A 20494-nucleotide genomic window follows, 5' to 3' on the forward strand; every position below is an offset into this window, starting at 1 on the left:
TGTATAGTACTGCTAATATTACTATACAGACACAGTCGTGTGATGTCCCTGTCATAAGTACCTGACTGTAGTTATGTCCCGTTAGTCATGCATGTATGTATTGAGAGGACACACTTGTGACCTTTTATGTGTCATGTGTCATGCTACATAAGTTGTTCTTATGCATGTACAATAGGGTTATGATTACACGTTAACATTATATTGTATTGTCAGTTGGTTTGATAGTTATTAAAGCGGGTGTGGATCCTCAAAAATTTTGGGAAAACCCTAAAAAAAAAAAAACTAGCAAATGTAAAGTGAAGTTAATACAATTTTAATCCTTCTTATATTGTATTCCAATAGACCTAGAGATAGAGATTCAATAGAGATAGAGATCCAATAGAGATTCTGCACCTGAAGTTCTTATCTGATTGCCATACATCAAACTCTTGGGGGGGGGAGTAAGTCTATTCTATTCTATTCTATTCTATGGTGTATACTCTCAGATAAAAGGTACAACAAATCTGTTAATATGCGCTGAGGCAGCTGTGGCTCAGTGGCAGAGCAGGTTGTCCAAGGTCGGCGGTTCAAATCCTGTCTCCTTGGGCAAGATACCGAACCCCAAATTGCTCTTAATGAGCAGGCTAGCACCTTGCATGGCATTGTTGTGTGAAGCACTTTGGATAAAAGTGCTATATAAGTGCAATCCATTTACCATCTAGAGCCATTTTATTTTCTCAGGTTGTCCACGCCTTGGGGACAAAAACAGTTTTACAACTATTTCAACAATAGTCCAAAATTACAGTGTTTTTCTATGGTATGCTATCCTGGAACATTCCTCAGCAGGGACACCCAAGGACCCATTTGAAACCTTTTTTTGTGTGTGGCTATAAGCCAGAGGCCATAGGATAGCGTTTGTCCGGTTATCACTCCCTCCCTCCCTCCATTGAATGTTGACCTGTATTTCTCTGTTGGCACCGCAAGAGGCAGTAGCCCCAGCACACCAAAATAAAGGACACCAAAATCAACCCATTGCACAGTAGAGTAGGGGAGAGAGCATTGGACTCCCACCCGGGAGACCGAGGTTCAAGGCCCCAGTGGGGATTACTTTATGGGACTATACCCCAAACCTACACGCGTTCATCCTTTCACTCCAATCTTTTTATCCCTTACCTTTGTCAAGAAACAGAAGTTGAACCAATTGCAGCAAAATATCTAACGTTACAGGAATCATCAGTGTAACTGCTTTAGCCACTGACTGCTACCATTAATGTTATGGAAGCTGCTGCTAGTTGTTGTGAGCTCATGAGCCAACTGGCTATCCCGCTCTTATTGTGGTGGATTAGCATTGGAAGGATTGAAACTGATGTGTCCAGGCAACAAGACCTATCTTAATTTATCAGACATTATTTCATGTAATTTCAATTCACAGCTATTTCAGTGGCATGACTAGCTTCCGTTCTACCAGTCCTGAACAGAAACAAGCCACGCACATAAGCCAGGCTGGACCTGGCCTGGTTTGTGAAAGCGTGTACAGTAGCCTAAGGACCATGGCTATTCAATCTCATTTGGATTCTTCTACTTTGCAAAATATGCCAAGATTACGATCACATTTGGATGCAACATTAAAGAAATCAAATTTGTTCTCAACTAAACTGTAAACAGGGTGTTCTGTTCATGTGGCGACAATGTTGAAAGTTTCAGTCAAACATATGAGGTCCAATGAAGAGAGCTGTTTATAATCATCCTAACACACGCCACAAACGGAGAGAGTATTTCTTGCTCTCCATAATTATCTCTCCGTTCTGTCTGAGCCGGTCCACCTTAAAAGCCTCTCTTACAGTGTGGATATGATTTCCTGAAAACGCCCCATGCCAACAATGATAGGACAATTTTACCTGCTGCGAACTCTGCTGTCTGCTCCTAAAGTGTCCTAGGGATCTGGTTGCATTAGGCAAAAACTGATCATACAGAATAAATAGACTGTTTTGCAGCTGAATAAACTGATTGCTGAAGAAAATATGCTGCGATCGAGCACATAGCACATTCGTGAACTGTATTGAAAGGAGAACTTTCCAAAACTTGCTTCATCATTTGAATGTAGCCTATAGGTGACCGCACATCGACCACGGTCGGGTTTGATCTCTTGGATGTTCATCGCGCTGCGGGTATCCGCATTTCATTGAACCATCTCCATTTTAGGGGCTTTTTGTGCACATGTCTGGTTCTACAAGTGTCAGTCCGGAGCAGAGTGGAAGTTGTGTTCTTGTTTTTGAACATTAGTCTACTTGGAGCAGCAGAAGTGTCATCATGTTGGGTAACGCTGGAATCTATGCTGTAAAGAAGAGGAAGAAGCCTGCTCAAAAACCGTAAGAATACATCTCACTCTCTGACATCTTGTATGAAAGTGTTTCTAGGCCTTCTAAGTTTACGACGTTTTAAGGTGATATTAAAAACGCCTGTTGTAGGCTACATTGTTTGCTTTCTGTTTTTGGCAACAATTGTGCATTAGCATAATAAAAGTAGCATAAAAGTAGGCCTATAATCTACTTTTTTTTAGAGAGAGAATTGTGTCTCAAAAACAGAATGCAGCTGCCTACAGTGTTGACTTTTTTATTGTCATTATGATAAGGAATGTATTGCATAAATCGTTAAATAAGGAAGTAATAATTGCTAAAAAGAAAGTGAAAAAGTGAAAACATTAATTAAATTTTGGTCAATATGTAAGTATATCCCTGTCATCGTCAGCCTTCAGCAGATAGGCTATTTCTGCATTTTAACAAAACATAGGATCTTCTGCCTCTTTAATACCGTAGGTCTATAGCCTACTCTTCTGGTAGGTAGTTATAGTTCATATATAATATAGGCTACTCTAAAACATGTGCATAGGAAAAGCGTTTGTTGTGTAAAGAAGTGTGTGCGCCTGGACAGACTCGTGCCTCTCGGTCTTTTAGGGTCACCTTATTTCGTGTATAGTTTGGGTCTGGCATGGAAACAGGACTCTTGCATTAATCACAATCAAGTTTGCGAGTCGGCTGCTCTCACGCGATGCTTCAGGAGGGCGGGGGAGCGGGCTCGCTGGCCTCAACTATGTTATTGTAATCTGATACGGGCTTTTTCTCATTATGGAAACACACTTGCGTCGTTCCTACTTTTTCCGTTTAACATATTTAATGGCAGGCGTTTATATTACAATTATTTCATTTTCAATTTTTCAAAAGACACGCTTTCTAAAACATTGTGTACCACAACGTATTCAAAACGCTAACTGAAGGAACATATATGTAGGCTATGGCTTTATCCAAAAGGCGGTGTTGACACGCAGTGCGTGTTTCTGCGTTCGTGCGTACGTGAGTGTGTGTGTGTGTATCTAGATGGCTGGAACCTGTCCGTTTGTGGCCTAGTGTGTGAGTCCCATCTCATATCATAGCTCCCTCAAACAGACTGTTCCCAGTATGAATCCCAAAATAAAGAGGTGGCCTGTGCAGATGTCTCTGTGTTTATGGAGATGTGGGGCTGTGCAGAGAGGGATGAGGTTTCCTGGACAGCCATCTGGGTTTGGCAGCACAAAGGCACCATTGAGACTGACTGTAAAAAGGCTGTGGTCACTCAGTGGCATTCCAAAAAACCTCTGGCCATCTACAGTCTGTGCTTTTCCCTCTACCTCCCATTCTCTTCTCACTGTGCAGTGGTCTCCCTCTTTCTTTGCATTGGACCTGCTTTTATAAGCATCTGCCCATGTGCTATGGAGTAAGCTAGTAAGCATTTTATCATTTGTAAAGTCTAAAACTTTGCTTATTACAATGTTAATCCAAATCAATCGGTCGATGTGGAGGTTTGTTTGGTCCTCTAGATGTGTAGTTACTGTATTTCTTCCACATTAGGTCATGTTTATGGTCTCGTAAGACATACAATTGAACATCACATGGAGCAAGTTACACAGTAGTTACAGTACAGTGTACTTACATTGTTAAATGGCCTACCTGGTATCAAATATTAAATATCTATATTAGGCATTTCTACATCTTGTTGTGATTACCACTACAGCCAACTGTGTGAAAATATGGCTTAATTGTTTCCTCGTTAAACTCCCTGTGGGAAGGGAAATTGTGGGATTGTGTGTGTGTGTGTGTGTGTGTGTGTGTGCGTGCGTGCGTGCTTGTGTGTGTACAGCAGCACAGAGTTTTGGTACAACATACAGTACACTGTGTAGAAGTTGATATTTGTATGGCATTACAATGGTTCATCTGTCTCTGGAAGCTACAAACATCTCATTATGAGAGTATTGGTGACAACTTTATTTTTGGCCAACAGCACTGTGCTAAGAGGGGACAGGTGTGTATGTGCGCGTTTGAGTGTGTGCATGCATGTGTGTGTGTGTGTGTGTGTGTGTGCGGGAGTGATTGTATGGACGTGATTGTGTGTGTATGTGTCTGTGTGTGAGAGATTAGAGAAACCCTCACACATAGACACACACACATACACACACACACACACAGACTAGCTGATAGAGGCGTGGCAGAAAGCCAAAACAAACTGACTGCACAATAACATAGTGGGTCATTGTTCCTTGTTTTTCTTCTTATCTACTGGGAGGCCTCAACACCCAGCATCAACGAATATATCTAGTTCTGCTACCATAAGCGTTGCTTTACTCTCGGTGCATGTGAGACTAAAAATAGCTCTTGAGAATACTTGAAGGTCAGTACCCTCCTTACTTTGGTAGTATCACACTTCAAAGTCACATTGTCTGCCTTGTTTGAACCTGAATCTGTATCAAGGACCGAAGGAGTGATCCTACAGGCTGGTGTTACAGTTCTATGTCAGACTAGGGGAGGTGGGGGGGGCATGAGATCCTCACTGTCCCCCTCAGCTCCGAGGCCGGGGAGAGAAATGGGTGGGGGGGGGGGGTTTAGAGATGGAGGACTAGGAGGGAGCAGAGGAAGCGGATAAATCGATTGTAGCCGTGACTAGGAGGAAGGAATGCTAAGGTTCACCTCAGGACACCAAAAAGGAGGGAAGTGAGGAGTTAAGGAGCCGTCTGAGAACATATATTCTGAAATAAGGTTTATCCTTTTACCGCTGCCTAGTTTGCACTGACACACATACCGGAGTATAGGTGTCTACTGTGGGGGAATATGCTGGATTCCAAATGTTTTTTGCATGTGTTTATGTGCCACACTTTTATACATGTGTGGTTCTTATAATGTTTATTTTTGTGTGTGTGTGTGTGTGTGTGTGTGTGTGTGTGTGTGTGTGTGTGTGCATTTTGTATTTTGAGCCTTGTGTAAGTCAAAGTTACAGTAATGATAACCACACCACCCACTTTTAGGAGACAAAAGCATGCCAGTGTCATTACAACTTCTTCACTGCATCATGAGTCTCTTTGAATCAGAGTCAAGGGTCTTTGAGTTCAGCCCCTGTCTCTTTGCTCTTTAAATAGGCCATCCCAGAGAGAGAGAGAGATGAGAGATGAGGTAAACCCGCTCTTCTAACAATGACTGCCCTGATGCCTGTGCAGTCCCATGATGCACTGCAACTTAAGGTGGAAAAAAATGGGTCTGAATACTGGCTTTTGTCTCGGCAGGCATTTTTTGAAAGTGAGGTCAGTCTCACTCTATTTCTGGGAAGATACCGCTTGGGTTTAAGGCCGGGAATTGAGTTATGGACAAAATCCCCTGCAGGCAATTCAAGAGGGAGAAGAAATCCACATCCACAAATACTGTAAATGGAGTCCGAAATTACAGCTGACTTATATCCCCCATGTTCTGAGAAGAGATGGAGCCTTTGCAGTTTGAAAGAGAAGACAATTCATGTGCCAGAGGAATTTGGTGGTTTTGGTGATATTTGGCCTTCAGATCCAGCAGCTGTGGACGCCCTGCCGTGCCGTGGGCCTGCGGTGTACGTTGTAGACCCTGAGGGCCAGTTCCCCACAGCCAGGTTGAGCATAGTCCTGGATTGAAGGCCATGTCCTCTGGAGCATCCGCCATGTTGTTCTACCAAGCTTGTTTGTGCTATAGTGTTGCACAATCAACTCAGTAAAGCTAGCAAACTGCCACACTCCTATCCCCAAGCCTAGTAATAGCTTAAATGACAGTTTTGTCAAGCACACTGAAAATGTCACCTGAAGAGTGTACCCAGATCTTCATTAGCCACGCTGAGAGCTTCTCCAGGTCCCGTGATGGTCCACTGTTAGTTCTGTGGACTGTGGTTCTTCTCAGCAGGTGTTCCAGAGATAGGAACCTCCTGACTCCCACGGCCGAGGCCTTGCCTCGCTTCCTCTTCCTCCCTCTCTCTCCCAGCAGGCTTGGGTGGAGCCTCAGCATGTGTGTCTGATTTGCAATTAATGACATGTGTCTCCACCGAGTCTCATAAAACTTGACTTTGGCCTTCAACAAGGGTGGTCCTGAGACTTTATCATGCCCCTGTTGCCCTTCGAGTGAACAGCCTCAGTGAGCTCAGGAAAACAAACACAAGCCTGTGAATAGCCAGTGGTCAGGTAGGAACTTCTCAGTCTTGACACGGTGATAGAAGAACTTCAGACAGACAGATTCAAGGTTGCACTGTGTTCTTCATTCCATTGAGGTGTCTGCTTGTGTAGGTGCTTGTGCAGACCTTACTGTATTTCATCTGTTACACCGCTCATTATCTGGCTTTTCCCTTCTGTATTAAATGGAAACTCAGAGATACAAATAAATTATATAAATTGATTGATTTCAATCATCAGAAAGTGCATGTGAGTAACTATATGGTCAGTGCTGACTGTTCATTTGTACATTGTTATATGGTCCATTTACCTGCTCATCGAGAATTCATAGCAAAGGGAAATCCATCTTCTCTTGTATGCACATCCTGTGTGATTAATAGCAGCTCAGCTAGGGTGCTTTCTATGGTTTGTTATTTGAAGCAGGCCAGGTCTCAGGTCCCAGGCCAGGTCTCAGGTCCCAGGCTAGGTCTCAGGTCTCAGGTCCCAGGCCAGGTCTCAGGTCCCAGGCTAGGTCTCAGGTCTCAGGTCCCAGGCCAGGTCTCAGGCCAGGTCTCAGGTCCCAGGCCAGGTCTCAGGTCCCAGGCCAGGTCTCAGGTCCCAGGCCAGGTCTCAGGCCAGGTCTCAGGGCCCAGGCCAGGTCTCAGGTCCCAGGCCAGGTCTCAGGTCTCAGGCCCCAGGCCAGGTCTCAGGTCCCAGGCCAGGTCTCAGGTTCCAGGTCAGGTCTCAGGTCCCAGGCCAGGTCTCAGGCCCCAGGCCAGGTCTCAGGTCCCAGGCCAGGTCTCAGGTCCCAGGCCAGGTCTCAGGCCCCAGGCCAGGTCTCAGGTCCCAGGCCAGGTCTCAGGTCCCAGGCCAGGTCTCAGACCAGGTCTCAGGTCCCAGGCCAGGTCTCAGGCCCCAGGCCAGGTCTCAGGTCCCAGGCCAGGTCTCAGGTCCCAGGCCAGGTCTCAGGTCCCAGGCCAGGTCTCAGACCAGGTCTCAGGTCCCAGGCCAGGTCTCAGGCCCCAGGCCAGGTCTCAGGTCCCAGGTGTTCCCACTGTCTGGTCTGACTCATCTCTCGCTCAGCTAATGATAGAAGGTAGAATGACTCACCCAGGCGGCGGTGTTTATTAGTCACGTTTATGAATGCTTTGTCTCTCCTCCATCGGGGATTGGAGCTGCACCAATGCCACCAGACTGGGGCTCTGACTAGGATTTCAATACTGGTCATCTTTTATTAGCATGCGTCACATACAAAACGCCACTGGGGACGTCATACACTGCTGAGGTCTGTTGCAAAGCCCGCCAAAGTGATTCAGTTGTGGTTCATATTATTTTAAGATCCTCCTGTCTGTTGAAAAGGCTTTCGGAAATGTTTTCACTGTTACATGCTTTATGCTTCTTGTTTCATCACGACAAGGCCTTTAGTAGACATGACTGTTGCCAAGCATCACAAGCTCATGAAATATAGAATGTATCCATGAGCAATGAGTAAGTACTTTGCAGGTTGTTGTGAACTGAGTCTGCTAGTGGCTCTACCATAGTATTGTGTCAGTTGTAGTATAAGACTGGTATAGTCATTAATAGGACATTGTCATCATTGTATCAGCTTTCTGTCCACTTCTGCAGTAGCCTTATTCAGTATGAAGGCTTGTATGATGATGATCCCAGTTAGTATGAGCATAATCCCTTCCAGTGCTCTAATCAGTAGTGTGGTCTCTTTGGCCCCTCAGTAAGAAGCTCCCAGGGTCCGATGGCACCAAGTCTAACCCCTCCAAGCGACACCGGGATCGGCTGAACGGGGAGCTGGACCGTCTGACCGGCCTGCTGCCCTTCCCCGAGGACGTGCGCTCCCGGCTGGACAAGCTGTCTGTGCTCCGCCTGAGCGTGGGCTACCTGAAGGTCAAGAGCTTCTTCAAAGGTAAGTCTAGATCTAGGTCAGGTCTGGGTCAAGGATTACTCAACCAGACAAACAAAACCCCAAATGAACGATACAGTTGGGAAAATTTGTGTGTGTAAACCTTGACAACACAAAAAATCAACACACATATATGTATATCTAGCAATTTCTCGGCTGACCTAGAATGTACAAAACTTACCTTTTATTCTTCAGAACACAACAGTTAGAGTGCTCTTTCCTGGCTCCGACAGAGAAATCATTAGATGCTAATTTTCTGAACAAGGTCACATGTATAAACACATCTGAAAGCCCTGTTTTGCCTTTCTTTGTTATGCTGCTATTTTTACCATCTTGCTGAAAGACTGCTCTCCCTCCGTGGGCTGGCAGGTGATCAGCCATGGAAAAGAGTAAATCAGACTGTTGTTGCATCCATACCTTTCTAGTTGTGCCCAGGCTTGCTCCTGTCACACTTCTTTAAGCCCCACCCACATTTTGAGTCTCTGAAGCCATTTCTCTGTGCAACCTAGACCACAACAAAACCATCCAGTGATGTACTTCCGTGTTATCACTCAATGTTACAGAACCTCTGAGATTTGAACATGCCAAAGCCTCAACATGTTAACTAAACATAGTGTGGTTTTTGTTTTAAACAAAAGCCATGTTATTGGGTTTGAGTCTAAATATGTAAACATGCCTCTCGTATCTCCAGTTGTCTATTTCTCCAGGCCCTCGACGTACCGTACAGTAGGTGATGTCAGTTCATCAAATGTCCCTTCACTTTTTGTTGGTGTTGATGTGCTTTGATAGGGGAACGTTTTGGAGCAGGTACATGGGACAGTGCAAGCTCTCAGCATGTTGCTCAGGAATGCCGATTTCAGGAAAAGAGCACCTCCCTGCTCTTCATTCTGAACAGAATGAAGTTTGTGATATTAGGGTGAAATAAATACAGTATAACAGGACCTGTATTGATATTGAATATTGCGTTAGGCACAGTGATCTGGTTGCTTTTTAACAAGGACTTGGTTCAAAGCAGTGGGCAAACCCCTGCTCAGAGCAGGAGTTTGGCTATGATGCCTCTAACCGATGTACAAGGCCTGATGATGAATCATATGACTCACAGGCGTGAGTCATCTGCATAAAATAACACAAGCACTTAATTTATCAAGGCGCCACTGGCTTCCCTCTCATATCCTGTAAGTCTGTGTGTCCTTCCTCAGAGAGCCACAGGGCTTCGTCACCCTGGCTTTTAGCACCCCTCCCCCGCAACTTAAACAAAACAGCCTTCAAATCACCTGAATAAGTACAAACCAACAAACTTTATCATTAGCTTGAATCATCCGGTCAAAGTGTCAACATCTTGTCGAGAGCTTGCGTGTTGTCGTGAGGCGTTTCGCTTCCCCCCGTGGGAAAGAACAAGAATATAGGTAAGAGGGTGCAACGGCAAAGGGCGGAGTCAACACATTTTAGGAATGCCATGACCACCGGTTCAAGACAAGCTGTGTTTCCTCTTTACGAGTCTGTGTGACACGCTTATACATTCTTAAAATCATCAGCCTAGTGTTTACAGTGCCGGTCTGGGACTGTCCTCAGACAGACAGCTGTAGAGAGCTACACTCTAAATCCAGTTCTAACAGCTCATAAATCTATGAACTGTGATCTCATCTGTGCCCTCTCCACTTTCTGCGCCTCTTGTTGCTGCCTAGGGCAGGAAGAGTTACGAAAATACAGACGCGAATGCATTATTTTAGACTGTGGAAAATCCATACATATTTCCAGAACTACTAGCATAGACCATGGTCACCAATTTTATACCACACACAGAGTTTGTGTCACCTCTCTTTACTGCCTCGAAATCACACAGACAGGGTTGATTCAGAGCTGCCCTGCAAAGCACACCGACTCCTACACACACCCCTACAAACACTCTGCCAAGCACATACTACCCTACACACTCCTACTATACATACTGTACACTCTGCCAGGCACACAAAATCCTACACTCTTATTGTACACACACTCTGCCAGGTACACACACACACACACACACACACACACATACTCCCACATACTGTATTCCTCGCCCAACTCGCTCCAGGGATGAAGGGAAAGCATTGATATTCCCCCCTGGATAAACTATCTTCATGTTTTATTCTGTACAGAACTTCATATAGAAGAAAAAGTCATCAATATTACCAATCAATTACCCACTACTATTTGACGAGGCAGATTATGTGTGTGTGTGTGTTTGGCACTGTAGGTATCATTATGAATGTGTTTTGTCATACCTGTATGTGATCACAGTACATACAGAAAGGTTCAAACCATAAATCATGTTTGCCCTTTTCGCCCATACATAAGCATACCTATGTTTTTGTTGTTTATTCAAGTGAGAGACAGCCGTGTCAGCTCCCGCCTTCCCCTCTCTCCTCCCAACAGCCTGTTAGGTCATAGGCTAAAGGTCAAAAAATGCAGGGAGATATTCCAAACCTGCACACTTTCAAACCTCTTCCTCCTCCTCCCTATTCTTCTTCCTCTTCCTCTCCCTTCTCCTCTTCCTTCTCCTCTGCCTCCTCCTCATCTTCAATCTCCTCCTCCTCCTCCTTCTCCTCTTGGAGTCTGTGTCCTCTACTTCCCCATGTCCTTCCTGTCACCCGCAGCTATCAGTTCACAGTGCACTAGTGCACTATATAGTGGGTCCGCCATTTTTTTGTAGTGTTCGAATTCTCAACGGTTAATTTCATTCACTATATAGTCCCCTACAAAATACCCACAATTCACGTTGATTTCTAGTGAACATACGATGTACCCTACAATTTCTCCCGTATACCACAATGCAACGCTGTCATGTTTTACCGAAGGAGAAGACGTGAAGAAGAAGACGGCAGCTATCGGTGGCTGCAGTTAGCTAACATTACGATGATTCCTCTAACTGTTTTGCTGCTAATGCAAGTTTGAGTTTGCCTCTGTTTATGCCCGAGAAACAGAAGTTGAATCAACATCATCAAAATAATTACAGGAATCATTGTAATGTTAGCTAACTGCTTTAGCCACCGACGGCTAACGTTAATGTTATGGAAGCTGCTGTCATGAGCTAACTGGCTATCATGGTCTTGCAACTTTACAGCTTGCCATTAGCAGACAGCACCATAGTTGACAAAACTACACTTGTGTTCTGATCTCAAGCTATTATAAGCCCAAAACGGCGGGGTCATCGGAGAATTTCACGAAGTAAATGTGCATCACCTGTTTAAGCAGCTGAGTTTGACACAGCTGTAGCCGATCGGCAATTGCTAGTTTTGCATCCTATGTCCCATTCATATCTCAGCCAAACACAAATATAGTTGCATATGCTTGAACTTTTCCACTTGCCAGCTTGTGCTTCTCATTATTATCGTTGGGGGAGTTGCTTGTGCACTAGAGGGATTCTTTATTGAGAAATAGCCATTATATTGTATTCAGACATAATGTAGAATGGTACTTCCAAAGATCACAGCCGACTGATGCACCCTCCCTTCCCTCGACGGAGGGTTATCAGCTGGGCTGGAGTTCCGTCTCTCATCGCTGACCAGAAGCTGCCAACTTGGGCTAATGCTAGTTAGCTAGCTACATTGTAAATTCGTCAAACTTAATAATTACCACATATATGATTTAAAAATACCGATAGCTAGTTCAATCATGATGTAAGTTAACTAAGATATCTGCTAAAAATTTATATTTTTTCCATCAGCAGATGTAGCTACAATGTCCGCAAACCGTTAATCTAGGTTGCCAAATAATTGTCGCCTCAATGGCCACCATATTTGTTGTTAAATTATTGACCATTTTATGGGATTGGTTTGTTTACGTGATCCATGAATATCCGACACAATGACGTTCCATGTACTGTCCGAAAACCTTTAAATCGTTCCCTATGTAGTTCACCATATGAGGAACACTACATAGGGAATAGGGAGTGAGTGAACAAGGGAACGATTTTGAACACAGCTACAGTCTGCAATACAATTTCTCAATAAAACAGCTGTGCCGCAGACCCCACTAAGACTACATGATCCAACTTTAAAATGCTTTGCAGTTCATCCCAAGTGAACTAACTAAAAGCAGCTTTGCTCAGGTTTGAGGAGACACAGGGAGCATCAAGGTCTTGAAATGTGTCGAGCTTAGTTTCAGAAAGACTGTACAGTATATCAAGTGTATGGGAGAGATTGAATGACAGAAGATTTGACACATGAGAATGTGGGTCATTGCACATACAGTAGTTTGTCAGTCCATCTGCTATGTAGGCCATGAGTGCCCTATACAGCACAGTGAAACAGTGTTTGCACACACACACTTTCCTCAGTAGTAAACATTGCATGTGTGCAGCTCTAGATTGACATGACCTACGTATATCTTCATCAAGAGTCTGGCACAGCTCAAGGACAATCAGTCGAGAGATCTTGATGAAAATAGCATGATATATTGATTTCCTTCAAATTACATTGGTGTACAGTGCCTCACATGCAAAGAAGAAACTTCCTGCAATATGAGGCTGCATGTCACACTACAATGTGTTCCGTCAGTGGTTTCCCATGATGCCATTTTTAAGTGAGGGGCAGCTAGATGGCACTGGAGAAATGTAAGGCCATTTGTTTACTAGTATGGGTCTGGTTGACCCACCCTCTGGTCCCTCTCCCCTGGCATGTGTACCCTGCGGTTGCTCTACACCTGAAACCACACACACCTGTCGCAACTCAGAGGGTCAACCAGTTGAAATACCATAGCAACTATGCCAACGGTGTCCTTGCGTGCCACATTGCTGACGGCCAACTGACAATGGCTTTGAACCCGCACTCAAAGGAGCTGGCTTGCATTGTCAGCTTGTTCGTTCTCTCATTTGATATGAGAGAACAATGGCCGCCAGAACGTGTGTCATTTATAAATCGGATCATGTATTATTCTTCAGATCCTCTGCTGTAAAAGTGAGAGGCTTTGATCAGTCAATGTGGCGCTATTCATTGTCTCTATTTTCCTTCCGAGAGGCTGATTTCCCAGACACTACACAAAGTGTAGCTTGCCTATTGCCGAAGCTTGCAAATGACTGCCAGGTACCTGACAGCAATTGAGGCCTTTTTGGTTTGCAGTGTCCTTCCAGTGTTAGGAGTAGGGATGTGCGCAGCAACTATTTTCACTGACGACTAGACAGTGGTTTTGTAACCGATTACACGACTAGTCAAAAAACAGGATTCCCAAGTTTCTACAACAAGTGCTAGTTAGAAAAAAGGATGTTTCTGAAACTGCAAGCTAAGATGCATGACTATTCTTGATCTTTCCCAACCACTCGGCAGCAACCAATTTGCACGTATTGCGCAGGGCTGTCACACATACAAATGTATCCATGACCCTTGTGGAGACAAGGTTCGGAATATGATCAAAATCATCTTAATGACCAAGGGAAAAGGCAAAAAAAATGCTATAGTAACATTTAGGAAAACGTGTTGTCATTCTTTGCATCTTTTATGTAAAAAATGATTTGTGCCTTGGCCAACTGAACTGATTTGTGTTTTGATTGTGACAATGTGAGGCAATGCAAGATATTTTGGCGCCGTTTTTGGACTCTGTTGGTGACACATTTTTGTCACACTGTTAAATCTGTTGCCTTTTGAAGTTCATTGAAAACATCCTACAGTACAGTACGTCTGTTAGTCATTATAACTGGTGAGATGACATCATTTTCTTTGTAATTGAATGTATGCGAAATGCCTGTTGCACATACACACAGAATGCTTCACCGTTGGCTGAGGTTTTCCATTTGCGGGAAGGAGGAGCATCTGTAGAAGGGAAGTCATCAGATCACTGGAGAAGTCTTCCCTTGTTTGTTCTGGGTCGTAAATAACTGATCATCATGGCATTTTCTTGAAGGACACGTCCTTCTTTTTGCTTCCTTTGCTTTACTGTCTATAAAGTATAATTCACCTGTCAAACCAATATCAACATCTCAGAGAAAAGGACGTTTTACTGAGGTGACAGGACTTATTTTCATTGAAGGATTGCCTGTTGGCTCTCAGTGCAAGGCTCGACTTTCAGAATATCGTGAGAAGGCAAACGACCACTGGGAAGCGGTTTTAATGATGTTTTCATTTCTTCAGACTCAAGTTTGGTGGAAGGCTCATATTTTTGGTCTCTCTGGCCCACAGCGTTGCCTATCCACTATGCCTCATGTTCTAACTTTGATACTTGAGTTGGCTGCAGTTGGGCTTGGCTTCCAAGATTTACTGTGACTTTTAGTAACTTCCACAAGGGATCGGTCAATTTATCTTAAGCCATAATAAACAGATTATGAGCTAATTCAGGATGTTACGGCGTCCAGAATCAAGCATTGTTAGACAGTCCCAGACATGCAGGCTGTGGAGTCTCAGTTAGACTGGGTGGGGGTGGAGGGGCAGTGAGTCACAGCCACGGGGCATTGTGGAATTTCTAAATATCAACATTAAAATGTCAGCCAGGAAAGATGACACAGCTTCCCAAACAAGAGGAAAAGAGTTCGGATAAAAACAAAATAGTTATGTGGACACACAACCTTGATGCAAACTTTGCATGCTCTGTTTTGGGATGTGTGTTTATGGTTTGTCTATGGCCAAGGGTGGTGTAACGGTTATGTGAGGATGCATGTTTTTTGTGTTTTTTCAAGCGTATGATTTTATGCGTTAAAAAAGGTAGGCCTTTTTTTTCCAGTGCACCTGTCTTTGCGCAGGCAAGACAGCAACTTGTATTCCAACTTGTATTCTGTGAAAAGGCATACCAGGAGGAGAAAAGGCATGCAGGGGAGAAACGGAAGAAGTCAGATGTAGGAATGATTTTGATTGCTGGACAAGTCATTGTTTGATGAACCAAGTTCCACAATTTCTAGCCTACAGTACAAGTTGAAAATAGGCTATATATTGTCATTTTAATCCTTTTACTTTAGCTGTTATGATGCTAGCTACATTTTGCAATTTGGAAATTAATAGTGCATTTGCCATGCCATTATGTAGGCCACATGTTATCATTTGGATTATTACTATAGGCCCTCAATAAAGATGATTATGATCTAGTTACGTAATACTAGTGTTTGCAATTTAATTTATTTAAATCATTGGGATAGCCTTCATGTCCAGGATAAACTAGCGCAAAATTGAATAGTGGAAGCAGCCTACTCGGAAGCAGATCTACATAAAAAATACTAAATTAATATATCCTGATAAAAAACCATAACTTGGGAAGAAAGTGGTGTAATCACAGCCATTGTGTGTGCATCTACCGTATGTTCAGTAGGAAAATAATTGTTCAAGCTGTTTTTCTATCTGTAATAGACTAATGGCCTATGCACCCAAGAGGAGCCAAGGGCAAAAGTCATTAGACTATGGTGACACTATCTATAGACATGCTCCGTGACAACCTTGAAACCCTTGGACTGTCTACCACTCCGCCCTAAGATTTATTATGGGTGATAGATATGACACTCACCCCTGTGTTCTTTATCATAAAGTGGGCTGGCCATCTCTTTCTCTAAGGCGTAACTGTCACTGGTATTTGTTTTTTTTCAAAGCCATTATTGGTAAACTTCCACCTTACATCTTGTCTCTGTTGGACTGGAGCCTTGGCACCTACCAGACTCGATCTAATGATTGGCTTGTTCTCAGGGTTCCTCGAGTGCATTCTGAACTTGGAAGGGCTGCTTTTTTCCATGATGCTCCTTATAGCTACTTGGAATACGTTACAACAGACTCTAAAGCTTGAGGTCCTTACTTCAGTCACGGAGTTTAAGTCCATGGCTCTAGACCTACAGTATGTAGTTCAACCTGTAACTGTTTTTAATTATTATTATTGTACATTGCATTTGTTTTGGTTGATTTGATTTGTGTCTGTGTAAACTTGTCATCACTGTAAAGGGAAACCTCAGTGATTCATAAGTATAAGTAAAGGTTTGAAATTAAATTAAATCAGCACTACCTTGCTGCGCTGTCAATGGTGCTGACTTGGCCTGAGGTGGGCTGCAACCTGGCCTCGCTGTCCATGGTGCTGACTTGGCCTGAGGTGTGCTACAACCTGGCCACGCTGTCCACGGCACTGAATTGGGGTGTCTTGTGCTGGGACTGCCCTTCAGTGCGCTCTCTTGGGGTAGCCTCCCGCCCCCCGGCCGCAGGGAGGATGCCACAAGGTGTGAACACGACCTCAGCAACGAAGTAATACCTTACATAGGATAATGTTCTCTCTTGGTCGTCCTCGGATAAACTCTCCCTCCAGCAGCATTTCCTCCATGCATGCACCAGCACCAAAACGGTCCAATTCCAATGTATAAGCGCCTTGTGTCTGATTGAATACTACAAACTAGCTTGACTATCATTCAAACAAGAACCTATACCTTCCCCAACTAGCCTGGCTCAAATGAAAACATAGCTACCTTATGGGTGATGGTTAAAGAGACCAGCATGACTTCTTGTTTACTTTTTACCCACATCACTTGATTTGTCGGGATATGGGTGGGACACCCCTAGTTCCCTGACAAAGGAACGGTACAAAACATGAACACCATAGGGCAGCCAGTTCAAACCTAATGACAAACAATCGAATCAAAGTCATTTCCCTTCCCAAAATACCTAGATTGCACTGCTGGTTGATAGGAAGCAGAGCATCTTTCCTCTCACTCCACACATGGAAGTAATGGGGGCATTTATCAGCCTGAGTGACAGGAGGATGATCCTATGGCCATTGTGGTCCACCTGATTGGCTCTTGTTTGCAGTTAGCACCCACCCTTTCCTGCACATCTGCGTGAGAACAGAGATCTGTGTACTGGATCTGCTGGAACTAAATGTTTTCAAATCAAGATAATATTCCCCTATGCATAGCTGGCATGCTCCCCCCCCCCTCCCTCCCTACCTCCCTCCTTTCAAACTCTCTTCACTTCACACTCGGTCTCTTTCTGGCTTGCACTCAGTGTCTCTCTTATTTCGTCAACATTGCCTCTTTCCCCATCTGATGCATACAGAGTACACAGGTCCTTCAACCATAAATACTCTACACTAGAGGTCTTCACGGGTCGGGTATACCCGAGGGACCCGAGACCCGACCCGAGACCCGTACGGGTTCGGGTCCACGTTTCCTCGTTTTATTATGGTCAGTCGGGTCCGGGTCGGATCCCATTCTATTACCGTCGGTCCCGGGTCTGTTTATCATTATATGTATTACCCGAGTGGATCTGAGAAGATCCGTGATCAGCGCAGCGCTGAATCGTTTCTTTTTTTTAATCATTATTTTCTTTTGGCGCGCAGCGCTGAATCTCACGAGAGAAACGCATGCGTGATTGCGAGTTGAGACAGAGCGGGGAAAATAGCAAACAAAGAAAGATGGACACCGTTAGCAGCTTGTCTGATGTTAAACTAAAGTTACAGAATAATGAATATAAAGAGGTCAAACCCACCGGCACCTCTTCTGTCTGGGCCAACTTCATGCATATTGTCAACAAAGAGGAGAAGAAAGTAGGCGCTGTTATAAATAGCGATTGATTTCATATAGCCTAGACTAGTTCTTCACGTTAGGTCTTTCTGTTTTGATCGATTATTTGATTGATTGTATGAGGCTACCATATGTTGTAGGGAGACTACGACCTGATAAACGTTTTTAGCAGTGTGGCATTTTAGTAGCAACTTTAAATAGTCTGTCGGATCCGCCGACCCGACCCGAACTCGGGTCTCTGTCCTACTCCTGCTCTCGGACATTTATCGGATCGGGTCTGTAATGTCTCGGGACAAATTCGGGTCGGTATATATATTTTTTTCAAATGATCCGATCCAGTCGGATCTCGGAACGAATTTATCGGATCCATTCGGGTTCGGGTCCGTCTTTTTGGACCCGAGAAGACCTCTACTCTACACTGCACTTTATACTGCAGATGATAAGATGGTATACTACTACATTGTTGAAGACAGGTCTATTATGCATTAAAATGCTCCAGAGCCCCCTTAACAGTCAAACCAAATTGTTGGCCTCTCCCTCCACTTACCGTCCTCTTCTTTCTCTGTCTTTGAATTTCATTTAATTACATACTGTCGGAAAATATATCAAATCTTTTAATGGACTTGTTTGGCCTCATTTTGTGAACGACGAGCGTGTTTGCCTGGAGTGAAGTGCACAGACAAACTTCAAAAGCTTGTTGTACTTTGGTGAGTCCTGTAATGACCTGTCTATGACAGACTAAGCCACAGTTGGATGGTCTACTGTATGTGGGCCTCTCAAGCAGTGTCAGGTTTCATAAGCACTCTGAAAAAGTTTGAGTTTAATAGACAATCGGCTGTAGTATATGAGTGCCCGTCATGTTTTTCGTTTTTTGCTCAGTGGTATGAAGATATCAACATATCATTGAATTAAATCCAGAGATCTTTTCTAGTTGGTATTGCATTAAGGTCCATTCTCTGCACACTGTGTAAAATCCTGTGACCAACCAAGGCTTTCATTAACAAATATACTGCATGCAAATGTGTCCTACATCACAGATACTGTAGATAGACAGGTATTAGAAGGATGTGTTTGCATTAGAGTCATTACAGTAATCTTGGAAAAATAGTTTCTCAATAGTAGATTGTTTTGTTGTTGTTTTGATGTTGTTGGATTGTTTTTTTTACATACAGTATGCTTACTGTAGCAGAGAGTTGAAGCTAAGATGGATCTCAGCAGATTAAAGGGGAAACTGGATCTGGAAATAGCTGGATACATGCCAGGGATATTTTTTTTGGCTCTGTTCATGTGAGACCACACAAACTAACGCTTGCAAAAACAGTCCAGTGCACTATCTGGCAGTGTCAGGTGTTGATTGTGTTAAACCTGGGTTTTGTGCCAAAAGACAGGTTTTCTCATCGCTGCAGGACTGATCTAGCAGGCTGCACACAATAACACACACACTCACACACACACGCACACACAAACGCACACACACACGCACACAAACACACACACGCACACACACACTCCCTCCTCCCACATAGGTCCCTAGGGCTTTTGTAAGCAATACCGACAAGAGCGCTTCCCTTATCTGAGAAGCCGCCACAGGAAAATCCCAGGATGTGGCCTCTCCCCCGCTGCTCCGTCCACTCTAGTCACGCTAGTTTTTTAGGGGGTAGGGGCCCCCGAGCCCCCCCCCGCCTCCTCTTCTTGGCAAGAGCTCACACACTACTTACACAAACACTCTCTCTCTCACACACCCAGTCAGACACACACACCGAGCGAATATAAACACACTTGCATTAAGTCATGCACATTTAGAGATGCGCATAAATAAACGCACATGCACAAACACACACACACACACACACAAATACTGTATACACACACTTATTCACACACACACACACACACACACACACAAACACACACACACACACACACAAACACAAACACATTATAGTAATGCAGTTAAACATAGCCTCACATCAGAGGACAAAATGCAGACAAAACCCTGACCCAATTAAAAACTCTTAGGACCTATGTACAGCCTTTAAAATCACACTCAGATAAACTAAGAGACAGACAAGCACAAACACACACATGCGCTCTCTTGCAAAAAAAATAAAAAAATAAAACAGCATGCAAATCCAAGCCCCAAATCTGGCCGATCTAACACACCCCCCTAGGTTTTTTTCTTCTTCTCTCTGCTCCATGATCGCGTGAGGAGGTCGGCCCCTTAGCGGCACTGTGTTTGTTTTCATTCTGCTTTTTCTTTCCCAGTGGTGAATTGTGCATTGTGTTCTTCGGCCAGTGCCCCCCCCCCCCCCCCCACACACACACACACACCCACACACCGCTTTCCGTTGTTAGCTGCTGCTGTTTATTGCACTGTTATGTGCAGCCTTGCCGTTTGCTCTCAGCTCTCCTGTGCTCCGGCCTGCGTCTGGGGTCGAGGGGAGCCCTCTACCTGTCTCCCTTTCTCTCTCCCTCTCTCCCCCCCTCTCTTTCTCCCTCTCTCTCTCTCTCTCACTCCCTCTCTTTCTCCCTCTCTCTCTCTCACTCCCTCTCTCTCTGTCTCTTTCTCTGTCTCTTTCTCTGTGTGTGAAGCTGCTCTGCAGGTCAGAACCTGCTCTGCAACCTACAGTATGATGCACCCCCGCTCCCACATGAGGGGGAAACAAAAGCTCCATTCACC

General features: G+C 44.3%; 1 protein-coding gene across 1 annotated transcript in view; it reads left to right on the plus strand.

The window, feature by feature from the left end:
• The first annotated feature begins 1958 nt into the window (after positions 1-1958).
• The window catches only part of LOC311313045 (aryl hydrocarbon receptor-like), a 29825-nt gene continuing 11289 nt past the window's right edge, over positions 1959-20494 (plus strand). Inside the window, exons 1-2 of the mRNA XM_084443069.1 lie at positions 1959-2348; positions 8176-8363. Of these exons, the coding sequence (XP_084299195.1) occupies positions 2290-2348; positions 8176-8363 (247 nt within the window). The 5' untranslated portion in view covers positions 1959-2289. The remainder of the gene's footprint in view (positions 2349-8175; positions 8364-20494) is intronic.

This window comes from Borostomias antarcticus, assembly GCF_949987555.1.
Source record: "Borostomias antarcticus genome assembly, chromosome: 9".
NCBI classification, from domain to species: domain Eukaryota; kingdom Metazoa; phylum Chordata; class Actinopteri; order Stomiiformes; family Stomiidae; genus Borostomias; species Borostomias antarcticus.